The sequence below is a fragment of the Lepidochelys kempii genome, chromosome 2 (assembly GCF_965140285.1).
Source record: "Lepidochelys kempii isolate rLepKem1 chromosome 2, rLepKem1.hap1, whole genome shotgun sequence".
Taxonomy (NCBI): domain Eukaryota; kingdom Metazoa; phylum Chordata; order Testudines; family Cheloniidae; genus Lepidochelys; species Lepidochelys kempii.
Genome location: NC_136381.1, coordinates 188,580,814 through 188,603,079, shown reverse-complemented (window position 1 = coordinate 188,603,079; position 22,266 = coordinate 188,580,814). Strand labels below are relative to the sequence as shown.

Genomic DNA, 22,266 nt, shown 5'->3' with positions numbered 1-22,266 from the left:
AACCTGCTAAACATTGACGTGTAGCCACAGTGGCGCAAATGTGGGAGGGACTGACTGTCCCCAGCATGAACCTATGGTCTCAGACAGGATTGGACTTGGAGCAGCTTGCCGCTCCTGCCACTGTGGCTATGTTTCTATTTTTAGTGCATTAGCACAATCAAAGCTAGCAGGGGTATGTCTGCCCGCAGCTCCCATTGGCCGGGAACAGCGAACCGCAGCCACTGGGAGCTGCAAGCGGCTGTACTTGCAGATGCTCAGGTAAACAAAGCATCTCGCAGCCCACCAGGGGCTTTCCCTGAACAAGCCGCGAACCAAGTTTGGGAACCGCTGCCTTAAGCTAACAGTAGCATTAATTACAGTGAGGAGAAGAGATAAAATATAGTCACCTGAAGCAATAGCTGTATGTACAGATAAATTAGTAACAATTTATTCAACAATTGCCTTTCACAATTACATTTTATTTGCTCTAATTTTCATAACAGGTAGTGTAGCTTGTTTTGCGGTTTGTACCATACACAAATTCCCATAATGCTTCCTATTATATTGTCATAGACACTGTCAGAACTAAACAAAATAAAATGTTTCATTACTAACGTAGAGTTTTCTGAGAAAAACCTAGCATTCTTAATTCCTGCATCCACAAAAAGAATAGTTACAAAAGACTACTATTTTAAAAGTTTCTGGCAGAGAAAATAAGACCCCGTCCTCTCAACATGATTTAAAATCAAAACATTTTTAAAACATTTCATTATGCCTCATTGGGTTTAGTTAATTTTAACTGGATAAAACAATATACTATATGCTGTACCTTTGAGTCTATTTTTCAAGTTTCTTTGTGGAGTGCTTTCACAGCCATCATCACCTCCTCCTTCCTCTGACCCAATTAAAGCAAAAAATTCTTCCAAATTTTCACCCTCTGCTTTAGCCAGGCAAAAGTTATTGAACTTCAGTGTGCCAGGCCCTTCCAGAAGTATCTACAGAGGTAAACAAAAGTGAACACCAAGTTGTTTCTTTTAAATATAAGGACTGTTTCAAGAAGCTGAATTTTCCAGTCAACCTATCTAAGATTTAAGTTTTGATCAAGTCTCATTACCATTAAAAGTATTTATATGGCCTTCATCACAGTAATAGCTGAATGCCTCCCACAAGTGGTTGGGGGGGGGGGCGGGGGGAGAAAGACTACAACAACCTCCTTTTTTCACAGCCATCAAAAGGTGTTTTTTTTTATTTTAGACAGATCTGGGCAGAGGGCTTTTTGTTTCTTTGTTTTAAATGAGCCTGTGACGATGAAGATGATATTGTGGGAAAGCATGGAAAAAGAGAGGTTTTACATTTGCTCCGCATGCAGCAAAGTTAGCAATCATTCTTATTTAATCTGGTGGTGAGTTCCAAAATCTTGTTCCAGCTCCTGTGAAGGTCCATCTCCTGAAGTCATTAGTCTTCTACTGGTCAACAGCTACATTGTTTCAGTGGAACATAGCTGTCATGGGAGGTTGTGGTTACATAGAAAAAGAGGCAATATCACAATAGCCAGAACAGTTTTCTATGCAGGATTCTGAAAATAAGGATGGCTACACTTTGAACTGGACGATGAGTTCAAAGGAGTAATTGCCACCTACATTACTCTGCAGCAAAGATAAAAATTGATGCATCTTTCAAAGTGTGCATATTCAAGTTTGTTAGATTAACGTTTACAATATTTAACATTTAATTTCCAAAATATAGACGCTAGAGTTGACTAAAAGGATTATTCACCTAGCAATCAGATTCTGAGAAACATTTTACCTGTTCATCAACCTGGTTTAACAGTAAATTAGTAGCTTTAAAGGAAAAACAAGTTTTCCAACTCTACTGTATTCCATTCATGTCTCAATGTCCTGCCATCAGATACACAAATGTGCAGCACTATATTTCTTATGACGTCATCTACTGAATTTACGCATGCATCCACAATAGCTGATTTTATAAGAAACTTGGTAATGCAGAAAATGTGATCACACAGGAGAGAGTCCAATTGAGAGCAGAGTCAATATACTAAGCAAAACCAAAAATGTTTATTGTGGTCATACTTTGATTCACTATGTACATTTTAGGAAAAACATGAGGGTTTTACTAGACTAAATTCAAAAACTAGGCAAAGATGTGCAGTCTTGTTTTAGGAAACAATTACAGTAGGTTGATCATTCATTTATGCAATGTTTGGTAACAACTTCCCATGGAGTTCTAAAAGCAGATTTCACCAACTTTATTCTCCAATTGCTATTTACACAATAATTTATGTACTGTATACAGTATTAATTTCGACTAAGTCATTGTTTTTTATATTTACTTTTTTTTTTTAAGTTTTATTTTGTGGCATGAAGGATTACCAAGAAACGAAGAAGTATGTGGTTTCCTAGTGTAAACAGGGTATGACAGAATGATTCAAAGCTATAAACACAAAGGGACTCCTAAATGAATAATGAAAATCCTTTATTGACTCATCTTTTTATGCTGCAGCATGGAAACAAATACCATACTCTGCCACTCTGCAGCTGGGAATTAGTGCTTGACAGGAGAGATAGAAAATAAACTAATTAGACTGTAAGGTATTCAGGACATATACTTGTCTCTTATTCTGTTCATGCACAACACCTGGCCTCCAACCCTGAGCAGGGCCTCTGGACATTAACATAATACAAATAATAATTTTGTAATGTCAAAGATATCATTAACATTTCATAAAGATACCCATTATAACACAACTAATGTTACTCATTACCTTTCCAGGTGTGAGTTCACAGAAGATAATTCCAAGGTCATGAATGTGATGTAATCCAGTAACCAAATCAATACCAAATTCTCTCACCACATCTTCAGGTAGCTGTTCATCTTGCGCAATGACCATTTCTAGTGAACCACCTGAAATGAATTCACACAGAATTCCTTATGACAGTTGTATATCAAGAAAAGGCCAGACCAATAGCCTACTATGATATTATACAGCCTCTTAAAAAAATTAAAAGGAAAATACAAAATCAATTGAAAAAAAAATAAATGTTTGCCTATCTTCAATTGCTTTGTGACTCTCCAACAGCCACAAGTTTCAAAATGTATATAAAAATAACCTGTTACTCATCAGCACTAAAGGTGTACTTCACCCAGCTGTTTTTGACGTCTGGAAAAACGGAGGCATGGAAACATCATTCTCGTATAATCACTGTACATCCTTTATACCTAGTCACTGAAACATGGGCAAATTTTGAACGTAAGACCCATGTCATCTAATTTGTCCATATGGATCACTAAAACCGATAAGAGTTCACCACTAACATCAATAATGACTACTTCTGTCAAAGAGTTCCTATTTTATGCCAAGAAGGCAGAGAGTGGGAAATTGATCTATTCTTTACTGAATTTATTTACATATTTTAGTACTCAAAACAAAATTACAACCCTGCATACATTTATATAGCATGATTTATATCAGACTTCACCTTTTATACAATAATCTTCATCTTTCTCTAAATCAACATTACTGAAAAGTGACAGAGCAAACAATTCAGTTTATAATTTTCATGAACAAATGGTTTATTTATATCACACCATGAAATTATTACGGTAATGACCATAAAAGGAGGTTATAAGAAAGCTCTTCTTCAGAGATCGAGATGTCTTAACTGTTTATATTTAACCTATGACCATATTTTTATTATTAAATTATTTATTAAAATAAAAATAATTCTATTCTAACACATCTCCTCTAATACTTCTGAAGTGGAATGTCTTCCTGTGAATTCTTCCAAAACTAGAGAGAGATTAACTTTATATACAATTTTTTAGTATAATTGTCTTGAAAACAATAACTTCAAATAGTTATATTGTAAAATCAGTAAGAAATGGTTACTTACTATAACTGTGGTTCTTCAAGATGTGATGCAGACATGTATTCCACCTAGGTATGAGCATGCACACACCCAGGTGGAATACACGGCTGTATCGATTCTAAGAAGAATTAATGTTAATGTATTTACAGCTTTAGAACAACTCGTGCAACAGTGTGCCAGATGAAATAGGGCTCAAGATCTGAGCACTTTCTTGAAGTGCTAATGTACTCTGATCTATCTCCAGAGGCAGGGGGTCCCTTGTAAAGGATTTGAAGAGAATCATAATCAGAGAAATGAAATGAGTGGGTTCACTAACAACGATTTTATTGTTTTCTTTTTCCCACTCCACAATTCCTTAAGTGAATGTTAATACCATGAAAGAAGTTGGATTAGATACACTGAAGAATGAAATCTTCTATCCACCGAATAAATACAGTATGGGTAGCAATAGTGCAAGCTTCCTACACTGCCCTGCCAACGTGCAACAAACCTATCCAGAAAAACAAAACAAACAAAAAAACAACCACTTCTTGACATGGGAGAGTACTTTACGTCTTATGAGGCCATCAACAAAGGTGTCAATTAGCATTAGGAATGACAGCGGTCAGTAAGACTCTATTGCAGTGATTCTCAAACTTTTGTACTGGTGACCCCTTTCACATATCAGGCCTCTGAGTGCGACCCCCCCTCTTATAAATTAAAAACACTTTTTAATATATTTAACACCATTATAAATGCTGGAAGCAAAGCATGGCTTGGGGTGGAGGCTGACAGCTCGTGACCCCCATGTAATAACCTCATGACCCCCTAAGGGGTCCTGACCCCCAGTTTGAGAACCCCCTGCTCTATTGTTTGCCTGAGATTTTAAGAAATTTTTAATCAACTGCATTGCAATAGGCAAATTTTGCTGCTTTTATTAGACTATTTCTAACTTCCAGTTAGAAGTCAGTACATGAGCGGTCTGAAGTAATAGGTACATTTTAGGGCTCCAGTGCTGCAAAGACATATGCATGTGCTTAACTTTACACACAGCAAGTAGTCCCACTGGCACCAATGGGACCACTCACATGCATAAAGTTAAACACTGAGCAAACGTTTACAGGATTGGAGCCTAATTTACTTTCTACTATTAATTTTATGCTTACTAAACTACATACATACAAACCATATGCAAAAAGTTATGTTAAAAGCACAATAAGATTGCAGTCAAGCATACAAAAGTTTGGAACTACTAGAATTAACAACCTTATTTCAGCCCCCTTCTGCATATGCATTATGATTAAGTCTACATTTTAGTCACGGGTCTTTTTAGTAAAAGTCATGGACAGGTCACAGGCAGTAAACAAAAATTCACAACCCGTGAGAAACACTAGGTATACAAACCTCATATTGGGCCCGAAAGGGATAAAAGCCAATACTGGGCCCACATAGCCCCACCCTTCCAGACACAGGCGCCAGCTTCCAACTTTCCCCAGGAGTGCTCAACCATCACTCAGCCCCAGGCCCCGTCCCCACTCCAATCCTTCCTCCAATCCCCCACCCCCACCTCTTCCCGCCTGTGGCCCAGCCCCCACAGGCCCATCCCTTACCACCCAGTTCCACCCCCTCCCCCGAGCACACCCCATCCCTGCTCCTCCACCTCCCTCCCCGTGCCTCCTGGACTCAGTGGAACGGCTGATCCATGGCAGGCAGGAAGGCGCTAGGAGGGAGGGTAAGTAAGGAGGCCGCCAGTGGGTGGGGAACTTGGCTGCCAGTGGGTACTAAGCACCCGCTAATTTTTTTCTGTGGGTGCTCCAGCCCTGCAGTATCCACAGAGTCGCCGCCTATGCCTCCAGACCTGCAGAGCATGCACCAACTAGAAAGGAAGCTTAAAAAAAAAAAAAAGAGAGCTACCCAGCTCAGTCAAGGGGAGGAAAACAGACCTACCCTAAGGGGTCCTGAACAAGGTTGCTGAAGAAGTCTCCCTGTGAGGAATAGGACTTCATGCTGAGACCCATTGGGGCTAAAGGTTTAGCCGTCTTCTTCTCTCTTTTGTTACCTTAGATTAGACTTGGAGCCATGAGAGACAGATGGTAGAAAGCAGACCCAGGAAAGGTCATTTCAAAGGCACTATAGGGCACGGGACACTGTTGACTGGGGAGCCCGGGCCCTACCCCTGCTGCAGGAGAGGCATAAATCACATTCCAATCTCACTCCACCTTTGATAAGAGGACAAGGACATTGCAACCTAAGGTGAAGCTAAATCCATCCTCAGATGAGGAACTGGACTGAAAGGCCTTCCCACTGAGAAGCAATACGGAGTACACTACCCGCTAGACCACCTGGCTTCCGAAGGCTCTGTTACAGTCCTTTTCAGCCCTGGGCTGGAATATAACTCCATGAGGACAGATTGTGCAGAGAATTTAGCTGCTAAAATTGAAAAGGTCTCTACTGAGCATGTGCAAATTACCATTTTTCAAAAGCTTTTAACTTGGCCAAATTTGGGAGGATTTTTAGAGGGGCAGCAAAAGGCTTATCCTTGATACAAAGACCACCCCCCCCCCCCACCAAATTTCAAGGCTTTGTTCCAAAGCATGGAGGCATTAGACCTTTTCAAATAAAGGTTGCCAAAAAAAAAAAAAAAACCCACACTAAACACACAGTCAAAATGTATTCTCCCCTACCCTCATCCTTGGAAATAAACATTTTGGCTGGAATTTTCCGAAAAAATTCAACATGAGGCAGACATACACCATGGGAAATTTCAGCCCAAACAGTTATAGTCTGGCAAAATTATTAAAAACTGAAAACAAGGTCTGAAGTGTCAGGCAACCTTAATAAAAGGTGGTGCTACCAGCCCCATCTACAATACACATCCTTCTAAGCAAACACTTGACTGCAGTCTAAAAAATGCTTGCGGTATCAAGGCACCTTTCTAGTATGTGATACTGTTTTAAAAAATATTTACTTCTGTACACTTTTATGACAGAAAATATTTAACATAAGAGAAACCTATTTTAGACCAACACTGAATCCACTGAAGTATCTGGATGTTGATCAATAGTAGCCAATATCTGCTAAACAATTTCCTCCCAATGATAAAAGGAAGAGTATGAGAACTACAGGAACTCCTCACTTAAAGTCATTCTGGTTAACTTGTTTCGTTGTTACATTGCTGATCAATTAGGGAACGTGCTCGTTTAAAGTTGTGCAATGCTCCCTTAGAACATTGTTTGGCAGCTGCCTGCTTTGTCCACTGCTTGCAGGAAGAGCAGCCCGTTGCAGCTAGCTGGTTGGGGCTTGGAACCAGGGTGGACCGGCAGCCCTCTTATCAGCTCCCCGCTTAGTTCCCTGTGCAGCAGCCGCCCAGCAGGCTATCAATTGCCTGCAGTTCAGCTGTCCCTCCCCCCACTGCCATGTGCTACTCCTGCCCTCTGCCTTGGAGCTGCTCCCCGAGCCTCCTGCTTGCAGGGGGGGGGTGCGCGTGAATATCAGGGTGTCCACCTCCTCCTTGCTCCTGCACCCCGCTTACCCCATCTCCATAGAGCAGGGGGACACATGACAGGGCTCAGGACGGAGGGAGCTTCCTGGCAGCAGCTGTGGTCTCAGCTTGCTGATTAACTTAAAAAGGTAGCGTACTTAAGACTGGGTCAGCATACTTAAAGGGGAAATGCACATCTCTCTCACACACACTGTCTCTCTCTGCCACACTGTCTCCCCTCCCTCCATTTCTGCTGCCTTGTAGAGTGTGAGGCTACATTAACAATGAGTTAACCCTTGAGGGCTCAGCCAATTGCTAGTTCATCATTTAGCAGTAAGGCATTCCCTGGGAAATATCCCACCCTCTGACTTCACCACCTCAACCAAGCTTCACAATCATCATTGCTGTGTACAGCATTAAATTGTTTAAAACTGTGTGTGTCTCTGTATATATATATATATTTTATTTATTTATAATTAAAATATAGTCTTTCATCTGGCAAAAAAAATTTCCCTGGAATCTAACCGCCCCTATTTACATTAATTCTTATGGGGAAATTGGATTCACTTAACATCGTCTCGTTTAAAGTCACATTTTTCAGGAACAGAACTACAACGTTAAGTGAGGAGTTACTGTATCTCTGCATTATTGCCCAGGTTCCTGAACCTTAAAGTGATTTCCTTTATACATTTGTTTTGAGCGGTTTTAATAATTGAGACATTCCTTCAAAACAACTCAGTAACCCCATAAACTTATTAAATCATTAAATAAATCATCATCATAAAAAAAAACCATACCAAATTCTTAAGCTCCTGTTTTAAGGTTTTGTTTTTAATCACTTTATTTTAGAAGACTGCATATAAAATAGTCCAACTCAATAAGGCCAAAATACAGAGAAAAATATGGGGGGGGGGGAGGGAGGGAAGAAAGCACAACAAATTTTATACTGGATCTGATCAAGAAAAAAAAAATCATTCACGTTGTTGCAAGAGAGATATGTTGGATATTCAAAATGGAATACATTTTCCACACTTCAAAAGCTATTTTCAAACTGAACAAATTTAATGAAGGACCTAAGACTTGTTGTACTTAAAAATATGGTAACTAAGATTTTTTAGAAATATCATGATTATGTTGAGCCTTAGTAGAAACTGTATGATTGCCAGAAATGATTAATACTCTCTCTATATTTAACAAAAGGCTGCCTGTTCAAAGGTGACCATATTTGCCAACAGAAAAGGAGTACCTGTGGCACCTTAGAGACTAACCTCCTTTTCTTTTTGCGAATACAGACTAACACGGCTGCTACTCTGAAACCTGTCATATTTGCCAACAAATTAGACTAGAAAAATATGCCAAAGTTTTCAAACTTAGGGGTATAAAGTTAGTCACCCAACTCCATAATCATACACTTGATTAGAAGTGGCCTGGCTACGTCAGAGGTGTTGAGAATCTGCAGCTCCCATTTTCAGTGGCATTTGAAGCTTCATAGCACTTCGAGAACAGAAAGTTTATTTTATTTAGGTCCTTACTAGGAAGCCAATGTTAGGCAGCCAAATTTCAAAGTTTGACCTCAGTATCTAGCCCACTTATTTCTGTCAAACATGGGAAATAATGCTATCCTAGAGTTCAAACCATGCACGTCATAACAACTGGATAAAGCCCTTCAATAAACCTTTTTTGGATAACATAGAGATAACCTAATACAGACCAAAGAATCACCCAGTTCACAAAGCATAGGGCAGTCCTCAGGTTCATTCAGCTCCAAAATTGGTGCCTTAACATAAAAGAAAGGATGTTTCAAGTCAACTGGAAGAGATGGCTTAATTCATATAACACTAGCCAGCAGACTCCCCTTTTGATTTCCAAAAAGGAAAATGAAGCAATATCTTTCATCCGGTCAAATTTATGTTTTAAGTTTACTGGCATATTTTCTATTCTTTTAATTCTCAAAAAATATTTAGGAAAGTACCAAAAAGATGACAGGTACTAGAAATCTAACCTTTCCTTGAACAACTTTTATCTATTCATCCCCTTCAAGAATTCATAGTGGTGCTCTGCAAGTTGCAGCAGTGGCATCATCAGCCAAGCTATTTAAATCCAATTATATTGTTTCATATCAGTTAACTCTTGAAACACACATTGAAGTGGAAGAGAATACAACTGGAGGCATTTTTCTAGGAATCCAGTTGTAAATGATTTCTATATGCTAACTTTCTACTAAAGTTTCTGACCTTTCATTTATGTTTTTAAATAGACTGTCAGGAAAAAAAGTTAAAATTTACATTTTGAATAAACTTTTTTCTGTTATAAATTTATGACATGAAATTCCCATTTAACATATTTTATTTAGTTAGCATCTCTTACCTGTGCATAACTCCACTACAAGCCAGAGATGGTTGCTTGTTTCATACCATTCATGAAATGTTACTATGTTCTTGTGTCTAATTTCATGTGTAAGACGAACCTGTAACAGAATATTTATATATTGTATTTGGAGAGTTGCATTCATATATTAGCGTTTCGAGGGTGGAGTGGGGGAGGGAGAGGGAGAGATGCAATCCAAAGTAATTCTAGTTTCCTTTCTCCCCATCTTGTTAGCTTTTCAAATGCCACCAAATTTTTAAGAAGTCACATTCCTACTCAAATCATGCAATCAAAAATACAGAGGGAAGGTACCTTTTGGCACAAGCCCACCACCCACCCCAACTTCCCTATGTTCAGAACTACAGTCAATTTTCCTCAAAACAGTTCAACTGGTTAACAAAAAAACAACAGTTTAAGAAAGAAGGCCAGGGTCAGCATAGCTATCCAGTGACAGAAGAAAATATTCCCATGTTGTAGATCAGAGTTCAGGGTCAAAGTTACGTCCCTAGTTTCTGTGCCAGTGAGAGATAGAAGTGTGAAAGAAGCAGGTACAGTGAGTACTGGAGAAGGAAAGAGTTTTCCATTATTCTTGAGTAATCCCCTCTGGTCAGCCAAATATCACTGAGAGGTGCCCAGGAGCTACATTTATGTTGAAAGATGGGTCAACTCCAATAAAGTACGGTTCACAGCTTTGAGGGACACGGGGGAAAATAGTAGAAATTTCTCCATTCCCCTTTTCCATCTTAAAAAAAAAAGGAAGGAAGGAAGCCTAAATGTGCAACATTTACTGCAGTTTGTGGTAGAAGAATTGCTGGATATGCTCAATACAAAAAGTAACAAAATATTCTGAGCATTTTTAACCAAGGATATAACTTCGTAGTGACTCAGTAAGTGTTGATTACTGAAACAATAAGAGAAAGTACTTAAGACAATGTATATATGGGAGAGGAGGGAGGCTGGTACTTCAATTGACTTGTATTTTCCCAGTGAACACTGCAGTAACAAAGTAAAAACAATCACTACATTTATGACAGCTTCTATGACCAGCACAAGTTAACCTCTTATGAGCAGATGTGTTTACATCTGTGCTAAAAAAGGACTGAAATTAAGTGAGGGACTTTAGGAGGAATCCATGACTTAACACCTACAAAAAACCCCATTTAAGCTATGGGAATTTGGAATCTAAAATCTTAAAACATTGCTATAAATTGACACACACACAAGGTAGGTGAAGTAATGTCTTTTATTGGACCAACTTCTACTGGTGGAATGTACAAGCTTTTGAGCTCCACAGACCAGAAGAAGAGCTCTGTCTAGCTAGAAAGTTTCTACCTTCCATCAGCAGACATTGGTCCAATAATGGATATTATCTCACCTGCTTTGACCAACAAGGCTACAACAACAGTGCAATCAACTATAAACTGTGACAAATTAATTGTATGTGAAGTAGTACCTGGTATTTGTATCTACATTTCCCTACCGAAATAGTAATAAACATTATTCTTACCCAGTTGGTTATTTCAGCTCTTTTGCATTTATCAGTGCAAAGAATTGCAACAAAATTAATAGTGCCTTTTCTTCTTCCTTTATAAACAACTGTCTTGCTTCCTCTTCCAATCTCTTCATATAGAATAAAGTTCTCCATGTTTAATACGCTTTACATCCAACAAATTAAGAAATGGGTTGTTTTCATCACTAAAACATCATATTGAAAGAAAGAAATTCAAATTTATTAAATGTAAATATGTAATCATTATTTTCTTAATTCTTAAGATATGGCATTTAATACAAAAAGGTACCGTTCGTGTGATTAGCAATAATGATTGACCTTACAGAAAGTTTATAAACAAGACCTCCCACAACTAAGTCTAATCAACATTTTACACAGAGGATAATATAAGAGTCACAATATTAAACTCGAAACTGCAAATTCTAAACAAAACTTAATCTACAAAGCCCTGCCTCTACAGCCATGACATTACTAGGGAATTTTGGTCTACTAGCAGTTCATCTATCTTGGCACTAGCCCTAATGGAGCCAAGGACCCCAGCAGCTTCCAATGTTTTTACCACATCAATTAAACCTGCTAAGAACCAGAGGTAGCATGTATGAGTGGGAATATCTTGAAATTCCCTAGTGTAGAGAAAGATAATGGAAAGTTATGTTTACCAACTGAGCTAGTTTTGTGTTTTGAGATTCAAGGCAATTCCACATAAACTAACTTCTAATTTTCCCATCAGTTTTATCGTTTTTTGACTTCGAAATCTAGATAATACCGTACTGTTGCTTCCAAAGAAATATTTACAATTTATTAGTAATCCTCAATGTAGTCTCATTTGTACATCAGAAAAAATGTAAGTAGTTCACCATGTTTAGTAAGAAGTAAAGCAGACCTTTTTAATCTGCGTATTTATGTTCTGTATCTGAGCACATTAAGTAATAGGAGCTATTTTGTCTTGGTCTGAGTGAGCCTTTACTTTGAATTTCAAACAGTACTGGTAGCAAAATATCATAACAACTAAAACATATGAAGGGAAAATACATATTTATAATTCTGCTTCTCTGGAGACAGCTTTCTAAGAAGATTCTCATTCCCTGGCCTTAGACTTCCACTGTCTGAGACAATGAAAGTATCAGCTCTACAGCAGGGATTTATTTTGTTTCTTAAAAGAGGAGTAAAATACTGCTTTAAAAAAATCCCAAGAGACTATGAATGCTGAAGCCTGTAGGAAATGTAAACCATAAGTAGAAAAAAAAAAAAAAGCACTTTGGCAAACTTCAAGTGACGGACATCACAAAGACATTTTTATTTTATTTTGGGATGGGAGAGTTTGGCCTCCTCTACTTGGGAAACAAACTCTGAAGAACAGATTCCAAAATGGGATTCTCTCCTGGACGCAGGATGTAAGCAGTAATACTCTATACATTTCTTCTCTCTATGAGTGCACAGAGAGCTGTTTTGCAGTTGTCAGATGGGAGATTGCTTTAGGACACGCAGTGTTGACAGCCTTGCCTCTCATCAACTGAGCCTTGATGTCTTCCTCTTTCAGGCCAGCTATGTCATGATAAAAAAAAATGCACTCTGACACTATTTAGACAGTCCTCCTGATAATTACTATAAAATAAAGTTAGGAAGATTTTTCAAGTGCTTTTGTCTGCCCCAAAGACCACCTAACTTCAAGGTCTCGGGAAAAGAGCTGCAAGTGTGAGAACAAAGGAAGGATGATAACTTTAATGAGCCTATCACCCTTATGACAAATCTTGGATGAGTAAAACTTTAAATAAAGCGATTGAGCCATTCACTCACGCTACAAGCAGAAATTCCTGCCACCAGGATGTCATAAATATAAAGGGAAGGGTAAACACCTTTAAAATCCCTCCTGGCCAAAGGAAAAACCCTTTCACCTGTAAAGGGTTAAGAAGTTAGGATAACCTTGCTGGCACCTGACCAAAATGACCAATGAGGAGACAAGATACTTTCAAAGGTGTGGGGGGAGGAGAAACAAAGGTTCTCTCTGTCTGTGTGATGCTTTTGCCGGGAACAGAAAAGGAATGGAGTCTTAGAACTTAGTAAGTAATCTAGCTAGATATGTGTTAGATTCTGTTTTGTTTAAATGGCTGATAAAATAGCTGTGCTGAATGGAATGGATATTCCTGTCTTTGTGTCTTTTTGTAACTTAAGGTTTTGCCTAGAGGGATTCTCTATGTTTTGAATCTAATTACCCTGTAAGGTATTTATCATCCTGATTTTATAGAGGTGATTCTTTTACTTTTTCTTCAATTAAAATTCTTCTTTTAAGAACCTGATTCTTTTTCATTGTTCTTAAGATCCAAGGGTTTGCGTCTGTGTTCACCGATGCAAATTGGTGAGGATTTTTATCAAGCCTTCCCCAGGAAAGGGGGTGTAGGGTTTGGGGAGGATTTTGGGGGGAAAGAAGTTTCCAAGCCGGCTCTTCCCCTGTTATATATCTGTTAGACGCTTGGTGGTGGCAGCAATAAAGTCCAAGGGAAAAAGGGAATAGTCTGTACCTTGGGGAAGTTTTAACCTAAGCTGGTAAAAATAAGTTTAGGGGGTTTTCATGCAGGTCCCCACATCTGTACCCTAGAGTACAGAGTGGGGAAGGAACCTTGACACAGGAAAAAAAGATTTTCCATGTAAGAATCTTCATCTCACAGGAACTGAGTATTTTAAAAGGCGCTTTCATCAGATCACATTAATATCCTACAATATAGGGGGTGAGATATTTGCAAGAATCAGACTTCACATGAAAGTGCAGTCAAACAGACCTATAGATATGTATCTAAGCTCTCACCTTATATTACTTACATCAAAGGAGACTACACAGTTTACCCATTCCAGATCTGCAACCTCATGCATAAGATTCTTAAGCTCCTGAAGTTTCCTTTGGGGAACACAACTGACCAGGATGTAGGACTCCCACCCCCACAAGGTCTAACTAACCCTGCCCATGAAGTCACAGTTGTCCACAGCTTCAAAAGTTGTAGCCACAAAGTAACAAAGAAGAATCCCAGTTCTGCAGCTCATGATTTTGCCCCTATTCCCATCCCAGTACTATAAATGTGGTGGGTCTTCTCTCTAGCAAAAAGCTCTCATGAGCAGGATGTGAGACATAGCCAGCAGCATCTTCTAGGAAATTTTTTTTCCCTCAACCATCTGTGAGAATGAAGCAGTTGTGTGAGGGATCTGCCACATCTTAACCAGATGGCCCAAAGTAAGGTTCAAGGATACAGCAATACTATTGGTGAGAGGTTCCTGGCCCAGCTAACTCTTTTAAAGCTTTCGCAGATTATTGAGCCAGCTGAAGATCAGCTTTTCTTCAACAGCTTCTTCAGAAAAACTGGCCAAAATTAGGATCCTCACCTGTGGAATCAATACTAATATTCCTCAGTAATAGAGGTGTATTTGGCAAGAGATACACTTTCTGGCTCATCTGAACCCAAAGAGCAGCAATAGCTGCATCATAGCCTCTAACACAGATGGGGAGGGGGTACTGTCAGGGCCAGAAATTCTTGCTTCAACAGTGCCAACTCTGGGACACTTGCATTGGCCTTGACAATAGGCCACATCAAGCAGTCAAACAAACTGCCCATATAGAATGAAAGGAATGTCTGAAGAATGGCACTGTAGGATTTGTGGTACCCTTTCAGCTTGGCATCAAAATTATCTGTGTTAAAGCAATGAAGAAATCAGGCAGAACAGCATGCAGAAATACCCAAAATAATAGTTTTAGAACATAACAGATCTGACTGGAAGGTAGGTTTAGGACACTAAGCTACCTAGAAGAGGAGCTTGCATCCAGAAGGGCTGGATTCGTAGCCATTCTGACTCTGTTCCTCTGGGGACCTTCTTCTCTGGCAACAGTTAAAAATGATCTAAGTGGAGGGCAGGATCCCTACCCCGCAGGGGCAGCACATGCTGGTCCAAAAAGGTCTGGCTGATGGTCGAGAACCATGGTATAGACTTTTTTTTCCTGAGGCCCCCTCAACATGCTATAAAAACTCCCCGACCCACCTGTGCCACAACTGTTTTTCTGCATACAAAAGCCAGGGCCAGCAAACGGGGCAGTTGCCTGGGGCCCCACACCACAGGGGTCCCCCATGAAACTACATTGCTCAGGCTTCAGCTTCAATCCTGAACGATGAGGTTTAGGGCCCTGGGCTTCAGACCCATGCAGTGGGACATCAGCTTTCTGCCGTAGGCCCCAGTGAGTCTAATGCTGGCCCTATTTGGCGGACCCCCTGAAACCTGCTCACAGCCCCAGGGGACCCCAGACCCCTGGTTGAGAACCACTAGTTTATGCTGCTACACTCAAGACTTTAAAGTCCTTACCAGCTAGAGGAGTTTCCCCAGTCTCATGCTGGCGAGCTGAGATCCAGGAGCAAGGTTCCACAGGGATTGTTAGGGAAAACTGAAATACTATTTTTTTTTTAAAAAAAGGCTCCAATACATGTAACTAACAAAGCTGTTCTAATTTTTCACCAGACTCATTGGCTTGTATATTGCAACCCACCTTTCCCCTGTTAGCACGTTCACATTGTAAATCAGGGTGGGCAAACATTTTGGCCCATAGGTGCCAATTCCGTGGGTGATCCAGGGCTGGAGCACCCAGGGGGAAAAATTGGTGGGTGCTATGCATCCACCGGCAGCCAAGCCTCCCCACCCCACCCCGCCTCCCATCCCAGCTCACCTCACCTCACCTCCACTTCCTCCCCTGAACGCGCCGCGTCCCCACTTCTCCTCCCAGTGCTTGCTGCCACAAAACAGCAGTTTTGCGGCATAACAAGCTCTGGGAGGAGGAGCGGGAATGCTGCACGCTCAGGGGAGGAGGCGGGACCAGGGCAGTGATTTGGGGAAGGGGTTGGAATAGGGGCAGGGAAGGGGTGGACACTTTGGGGCAGGGCTTGGAACAGGGGCAGGGCAGGGATGTAGTCAGGGCAGGGCCAGGGATGGAGGTGGGGGGGAGGTCAAGCACCCACCAGCAGAAGTCAGCATCTATGTTTTGGCCTGAGGGCCACATCTGGGTATGGAAATTGCGGGCCATTAATGCTCACAAAATTGGGGGCTGAGGTGCGGGAGGAGGTGAGGGCACTAGGGTGGGGCCCGAAATGAGTTTCCTAGCCAGGACCCTAACTCCGACCGGGGTCTTTGGGTGCCACCATAACGTACATATTCAATAGTAACTGATCTCGGACTATTAGTTAAACAGGTCATCAATTCCACCGTCTAATTTATCTGCTCCGAGCCCTCTCTCTGCTAACACGTCTCGACCATTCACGGATGGGCGGCCGAGCCCGGAGCTCCCCACAGGCTGCTGGAGGGCCACGGGGCTGGCGGTGGCAGCCCTATGGCTCGGGACATTTCACCCGCGCCTGAGCCCATGCAGCCGCGCTGGGGAGCGGCTCAGCGCCCACAGCGGAGACCCTCGGGCGGGGAGGGGGGGAAGTCGGACCGGCCCCTGCAGCCTCCAGCGGTGCGCGCCCCCCTTCTCTGCAGGGACCCGAGCCCAGCGGGCAGCGGCCCGGCCCCGCGCCGGGAGCGGACAGAAGCGGGACCGCACGTGCGCGGGGGGGGGGGGGGCAGGGTACCTGACGCCAGGGCCGCCGCGGGTCGGTGACAAGACGCTGCCGCCATCAACCGAAATCCTCGAGCCCCGCCCCCCACCCGGGGGCCACTCCACGGCGGTTGGCCGGGGGAGCCGGCCGGGAGGAGCGCGCCCGGGGGCCCCGGAACGACAGACGCTACCCCCCAGGAAACGCACCGCGGCCAGGACCGGCCCGGGAGAGAGGACGAGTCCGGCGGCGCGAGACCCCGAGCCGCTCGCCGAGTACCCAGCACCCCTTCAGTCCCGTGTGGTCTGAGCCAGCCCCGCCCCCGTATCTAAGATACCGCGTCCGACGCCGGAAACCGAACGGAGCAAGGATTGGCCACGCAAATGCGTACGTGTAAAGAGGCGGGGCTGCCAAAGGCGCTTGGCCCAGCTGACGGGTTCCGGGTGAGGTTACCTTGGGCAGGGGCAAGAGTTCGCTGCGCTCCAGCTGTTTCCTTCCCGGCTCCCATGACCCTGCCTGCTCCTGATCTTGCCCTTGTCCCCTCTCCTCCTCCGGCTGCTGCTGCTTGTGTGCTGGCCCGGGCCCAGGGGTGCTGAGAGCCACTGAACTAAACTGTAACCCTGCATAGAATGGAAACCGCTTCAAGCCAGGAGGTGGGGTGGTATCCCCAGCTCCTATGCCCATGCCCGCCACTGCAGGGCGGGACAGATCCAAACGGGGAGGCCGGAAGAGCTGGTGGCCTAGAGCAGGGATTTGGGGCTCCTGGTTTCTCTGCTTGGCCGTGAGGCTTGTCTACATTGTACTCTCCAACCCTGCTTTAACTCACATGGCTGGAAACCTACCACCCACAGACATGTTATACTCATGGCAGTTAACCCATGTTAATGTGTGATTAGAAACAAGTTCACAAGCCCGTATGTGACCCTGGGTATAGCACTAAACTTGCCAATTCCCCAGTAATCCCCTCTCTGCCAAAAGGATCATTGTACAGGTGAGTTGCATCATAAGCGCATTTAACTTACGTGAATTCAACTATATGCGTTCGGCAAAAAAAAAAAAAAAAAAGAAAAATAACAAGATACCTGTAAATAGTGTGGGCAATTCCGCCCACCATTCCACTCAATGAGCGTATGCCCCAGAGCGAGCATGAGATGGGAGACGTGAATCTGCTGTTCCCTCAGTCGGTCTCAGTTCCCCTGTGCCTCTCATAGTGTGAGCATCTTGCCGCGCTGAGTGTGATTCTAGTGTTTAAAGATACTGTACGTATTTTTCTTACAACATGGCCCCTAAACGCAAGCCAACTACTTCCTCTGGTTGCCAACCGAAGAAACAGCGATCTGTTCCAACACTGGAGCAAAAACTGGCTGTGTTGGATTTACTGAGAGAAGGTATGCCGGTCTCCAACATGGCGCATAAATATAGCCGCAACAAATCTAGCATCCGTGCCATCAAGATTTGAGAGAGAGAAATTCATCAAACCATGGCATCAAGTGCTCCAATAACTGCTAAGGTGACAAGCCAGGTGCATGATAAGGCTTTAGTGAAGACTGAAAAGGCATTAAACTTATGGTTGGAAGACATGAACCGTAAACGTGTGCCTATCAATGGCAACACGTTGCAAGAAAAGGCTCTTAGTCTCTATGCGCTGTTCAAACGTCCTGCCAAAGAGAGACAGCCTTCTGATGAGAAGGAATTCAAAGCCAGCCAAGGTTGGCTTAAGAATTTTAGGAACCGCTTCAACCTCAAAAACGTGCAGACTACTGGTGAAGCTGTATCTGCCAATGAAGAGGCAGCAAAAGCCTACCCCAAACAATTAAAGAAAATCATAGAAGAAAAGGGCTAACTTCCAGAACAAGTTTTTAATGCTGATGAGACTGGGCTCTTCTGGAAAAAAATGCCCAACCGCACTTACACTTCAAAATCAAAAAGACAAGCCCCTGGCTTCAAAGCAGCTGAGGACCGCGTGACTGTGTTGTTTTGTGGCAATGCGGCTGGGCATTTGATAAAGCTGGGCTTGCTCTACAGGACTGCAAATCCCCTTGCCCTAAAAGGCAAGAACAAAAATCTCCTGCCTGTGTTCTGGCAATCAAATAAAAAGGCTTGGGTGACAGCAGCATTATTTCTGGATTGGTTCCACAAGTGTTTCATTCCAGAGATTAAGCGGTGCCTCGAAGAGGAAAGAACTTGACTTTAAAGTGTTGCTGATCGTAGACAATGCTCCTGGCCATCCTGCGGCATTCCAGTTTGCGCATAACGATGTTGAAGTCGTCTTTCTCCCTTCCAATACCACCTCCAGCCTCTCGACCAAGGCATGATTTGCTGTTTCAAGGCCACGTACACGAGGCTTACATTCTCAGGGATACGTAGCGCTATGGATGCTGATCGCAATCTTAATGTGATGGAGTGTTGGAAGTCCTTCAACCTTACTGATTGCATCACTTACATTAAACAGGCAGTGGATGCAATCAAGCCTGAAACAGTCAATGTATGTTGGCGAAACCTATGGAAAAAATGTGTGAATGATTTTAAGGGTTTCCTGACCATTGACAAAGAAGTGAAATGCATTGTTCAGGTGGCCAGGCAAGTGGGTGGTGATGGCTTCATCCACATCCTTGAGGAAGAAATTGAAGAATTAATTGAGAGCCATAGAGAAACATTGAGTAACGAAGAGTTAGAGGAACTGATAAAATCGTCTACAGAAGATGAAGATGATGACGACGAACAGAAAGAGCCAACAAGTTGGAATCTTCATAAATTTGCTGAAGTGTTCCAAGCAGCGAAATACTTGAATGATTTAAAATCACATGTAGTATTACGGACGATTTGAGACCGTATCAAGAAATGTTTGAGCAGCTCAAGAGACAACAGTGACAGTTGCTGATCACTGTGCTTTTCAAGGAAAAACAACCAGCAGCAGATGAGCCTACGCAATCAACTTCTTGAGCTGAACCAGAGCCAACCACTTTGTCTACGACTCAGTCTCCGTCACCTCCATCTCCTGGATCAACATCAAGCCCCGACAACCCCCTGTAATTACCCCCTGTAATTAAAAATACAGTACTGTAAAATTATATTTTGCATATGTACTCTTTATTATACACTGTACATTACTGTATACATTATACATATTACTGTACAGGGTTGTATACACAAAACCATGTACAGTATACTGTACTTTATGGGCAATTTAAGGGATTTTCAAGGGTAATTTTGACTATACGCAATTTTTGCCTTACACGCTGACTTTAGAACCTAAGTCCCCGCGTAAGATGTGACTCCACTGTAATTAGCCATCTCCCAGGCCATTTGAAAGGCTACGTTAACATTTGTAAAGTGCTTTGAGATCTTTCAATGCAAAGCAGTGGGTAACTAAAGGTTATTAGTATTCAAAACAGTTTTTATATGTTTTATTCTGTGCAGCAATGACCTGTATACCAGGGCTGTCCAACACTTTACGTTACAATTTACTGTTTTCATGTGCTTGTAGCTTTGTCCATTGGGCTGACATTTTTCATGTCTAGTGTCTGCTTCAAGTTCAGTTTTCTGGGAAAGTTTGGTCCAATAAAGTTCAGCCATTTTTAAGGTCAATGAAAAATAGTTAGTTTTAGCTTTGTAACAAAATAAATTATATTTTTAGCAGTTCAAGGCTTCAGGGGGGTTGGAACAGGGTCTTGACATTTGTCAGGAGATGACTGCTGAAGATAGGTGAGAGATTTTGCTGTCCTCAAGTAAATCTCTTTAGATTTCACTAAGTTGTAAGCAGAAAATTGTTATTTGTACGTGCATAGTAAAACATTAAATGCTTGCTCACTTTTTTGAATGTTCAAATTCTTCCTCTGTTGCACAGTACTTCCTCCCAACCCTTACAGAGACATCTGTGGTCTAATAACTGAAACTAAACACAAACAGAATGGATTTCCCTTGTCTTCTTTCTTCCACATAAATGAGTATTTAACTCACAGTATAAGTAAAATGAATAAATAGATGTCACATAGTTTCTTGTCATCATCACAGAAAAAGTGGGCCTTAAGTAGGGATTAATTTAGGTTTATAATTAATGCGTATCTGATTCTTAGGTCTCTTAAGGATAGCAGATATAGTTTAAAAGAGGAAGCGTGGTCTAATGGTTAAAGCACAGAACTGGGTTTTATTCCTGGATTTCACAGTGACTTTGTGTGTGACATTAGAAAAGTAACTTTCCTCTCTCTGCTTTAGTTTCTCCAGCTATAAATGACAAAAACTAAATCCAAATAACTAAGTTACTCCCTTTGTGATTCTCCCAGAGTGTCCTGTCATATGTATGTTAGATAATAAGTTTAGGACAAGGATGGTCTTTATTTTTGTGTGATGGACAGTGCCAAATCCAATATTAATAAGAAATAATAGTAACAAATTACGAAATGGGAAACAGTGCCTATGTTATCTGGAGTGTTGTGAACATTAATGGATGTAAAGAACTTGAGAGCCTCATATGGAAGTTACTATAGCAGTACAAAGTACTGTAAATCAAAACAAACAAATGGAAAGTTTGTTTTTGTCATCTTTAATTTTATTAAATAAATATTTTTAAACAGAGACTTTAATTATAAGAGCACATCCACCTCTTAGCAAGCAAATCCTATCAGACAAGCCACAGATTCAGTCTTGCAAAACAAATCTCTTCATAAGAAAGCCTTACAATATGAATAAATTCAGATACGGGTAGCTATATTGGCTCATACCATTTTTTTCCCAACTGCTTTTAACTAAGAAGTTATGAATGTCTTTGCTGATGCAAACTTCACTGCAAATATGGTAAGTGGCACGGGCTGAGGGAATGTACTGGCCGCCACTTCCCACAGCCCCCATTGGCCGGGCACAGCGAACCGCGGCCAGTGGGAGCCACGATCGGCCAAACCTGCAGACGTGGCAGGTAAACAAAACAGCCGGGCCCACCAGGGGCTTTCCCTGAACAAGCGGCGTCCCAAGTTTGGGAAACACTGATTTAAGGTTAATCTTTCTGACAAATTTTTGGCTGATCCAAGAGACTGAATTTTCTTTCTTGTCACTTTTTGTCTGTATTCATATTGATCTTGTATATCAGGGGTTCTCAACTTTCTCCACTTGGGTTTTTTATCATGGTCCCATTTTCACAGTTATTGCAGTCAAATACTTTGGGATCATTATGAAACCAGGACTGGTTTTCAGAGGGGAGCTTGTGGGATGTAGTCTGCTGATAAGGAGTCCTAGTGCTAGAAGGTGGAGCGCTGACAGGTCACGGGTAAGTTCTGCTGAGCAGGTGATGGGTGCTGGCTAGGAGGAGATGGTTTCTAGGGGCTGTGAAAGTAGGATATTGCTGGGTGGGAGAGTGCTTCCTCCTGCCACTGCCTCACTTACGTTGTGCTCTGCTCCAGTGTTCAGTGAGCATAAATGAGAGAGCTGAGACAGTGTAACATTCAGGTTTTATTCTTTCCTTCACATATACTCTCCTCTCTCATCCAAATACATCCTGAAAGCAAGGTT

At 42.0% G+C, this 22,266-nt stretch overlaps 1 protein-coding gene across 3 annotated transcripts in view; it reads right to left on the bottom strand.

Moving 5' to 3' along the window:
* ULK4 (unc-51 like kinase 4) overlaps window positions 1–16,965 on the bottom strand; it is a 388,775-nt gene extending 371,810 nt beyond the window's left edge. For all 3 annotated transcript variants that reach the window (XM_073333132.1, XM_073333131.1, XM_073333133.1), the window contains exons 1-5: window positions 16,801–16,965; window positions 11,201–11,388; window positions 9,694–9,793; window positions 2,762–2,901; window positions 809–974 (exon numbers count right to left, since the gene is read on the bottom strand). In XM_073333132.1, the coding sequence (XP_073189233.1) occupies window positions 809–974; window positions 2,762–2,901; window positions 9,694–9,793; window positions 11,201–11,338 (544 nt within the window). In that variant the 5' untranslated portion in view covers window positions 11,339–11,388; window positions 16,801–16,965. The remainder of the gene's footprint in view (window positions 1–808; window positions 975–2,761; window positions 2,902–9,693; window positions 9,794–11,200; window positions 11,389–16,800) is intronic.
* Between the last annotated feature and the right edge of the window lie 5,301 nt (window positions 16,966–22,266).